This window comes from Egretta garzetta, unplaced genomic scaffold (assembly GCF_000687185.1).
Source record: "Egretta garzetta isolate BGI_Z169 unplaced genomic scaffold, ASM68718v1 scaffold35, whole genome shotgun sequence".
Classification (NCBI taxonomy): Eukaryota; Metazoa; Chordata; class Aves; order Pelecaniformes; family Ardeidae; genus Egretta; species Egretta garzetta.
The window spans coordinates 1,097,881-1,098,335 of record NW_009259730.1 but is presented as its reverse complement, the minus strand read 5'-3'; the positions used below and the strand labels follow the sequence as shown (position 1 = coordinate 1,098,335).

Here is a 455-nt window from a genome sequence, read left to right as displayed (position 1 = left end):
CGTCGTCCATCGGGCTGCGGCTGGTGCTGGAGTACCTGTACACGGCCAACGTGACCCTCTCGCTGGACACGGTGGAGGAGGTGCTGTCGGTCAGCAAGATCCTGCACATCCCGCAGGTCACCAAGCTGTGCGTGCAGTTCCTCAACGACCAGATCTCGGTGCAGAACTACAAGCAGGTGTGCAAGATCGCCGCCCTGCACGGCCTGGAGGAGACCAAGAAGCTGGCCAACAAGTACCTGGTGGAGGACGTGCTGCTGCTCAACTTCGAGGAGATGCGCGCCCTGCTCGACTCGCTGCCCCCCCCCGTCGAGTCGGAGCTGGCGCTCTTCCAGATGTCCGTGCTCTGGCTGGAGCACGACCGGGAGACCCGCATGCAGTACGCCCCGGACCTGATGAAGCGCCTCCGCTTCGCCCTCATCCCGGCGCCGGAGCTGGTGGAGCGGGCCCAGGTGGGG

The 455-nt window shown here is 65.7% G+C and overlaps 1 protein-coding gene across 1 annotated transcript in view; it reads left to right on the top strand.

The window, feature by feature from the left end:
* The window catches only part of KLHL14 (kelch like family member 14), a 101,333-nt gene that overhangs the window by 40,116 nt on the left and 60,762 nt on the right, over positions 1-455 (top strand). The window contains exon 6 of the mRNA XM_009639482.2: positions 1-449. Coding sequence (XP_009637777.2) covers positions 1-449 — 449 coding nt within the window. The remainder of the gene's footprint in view (positions 450-455) is intronic.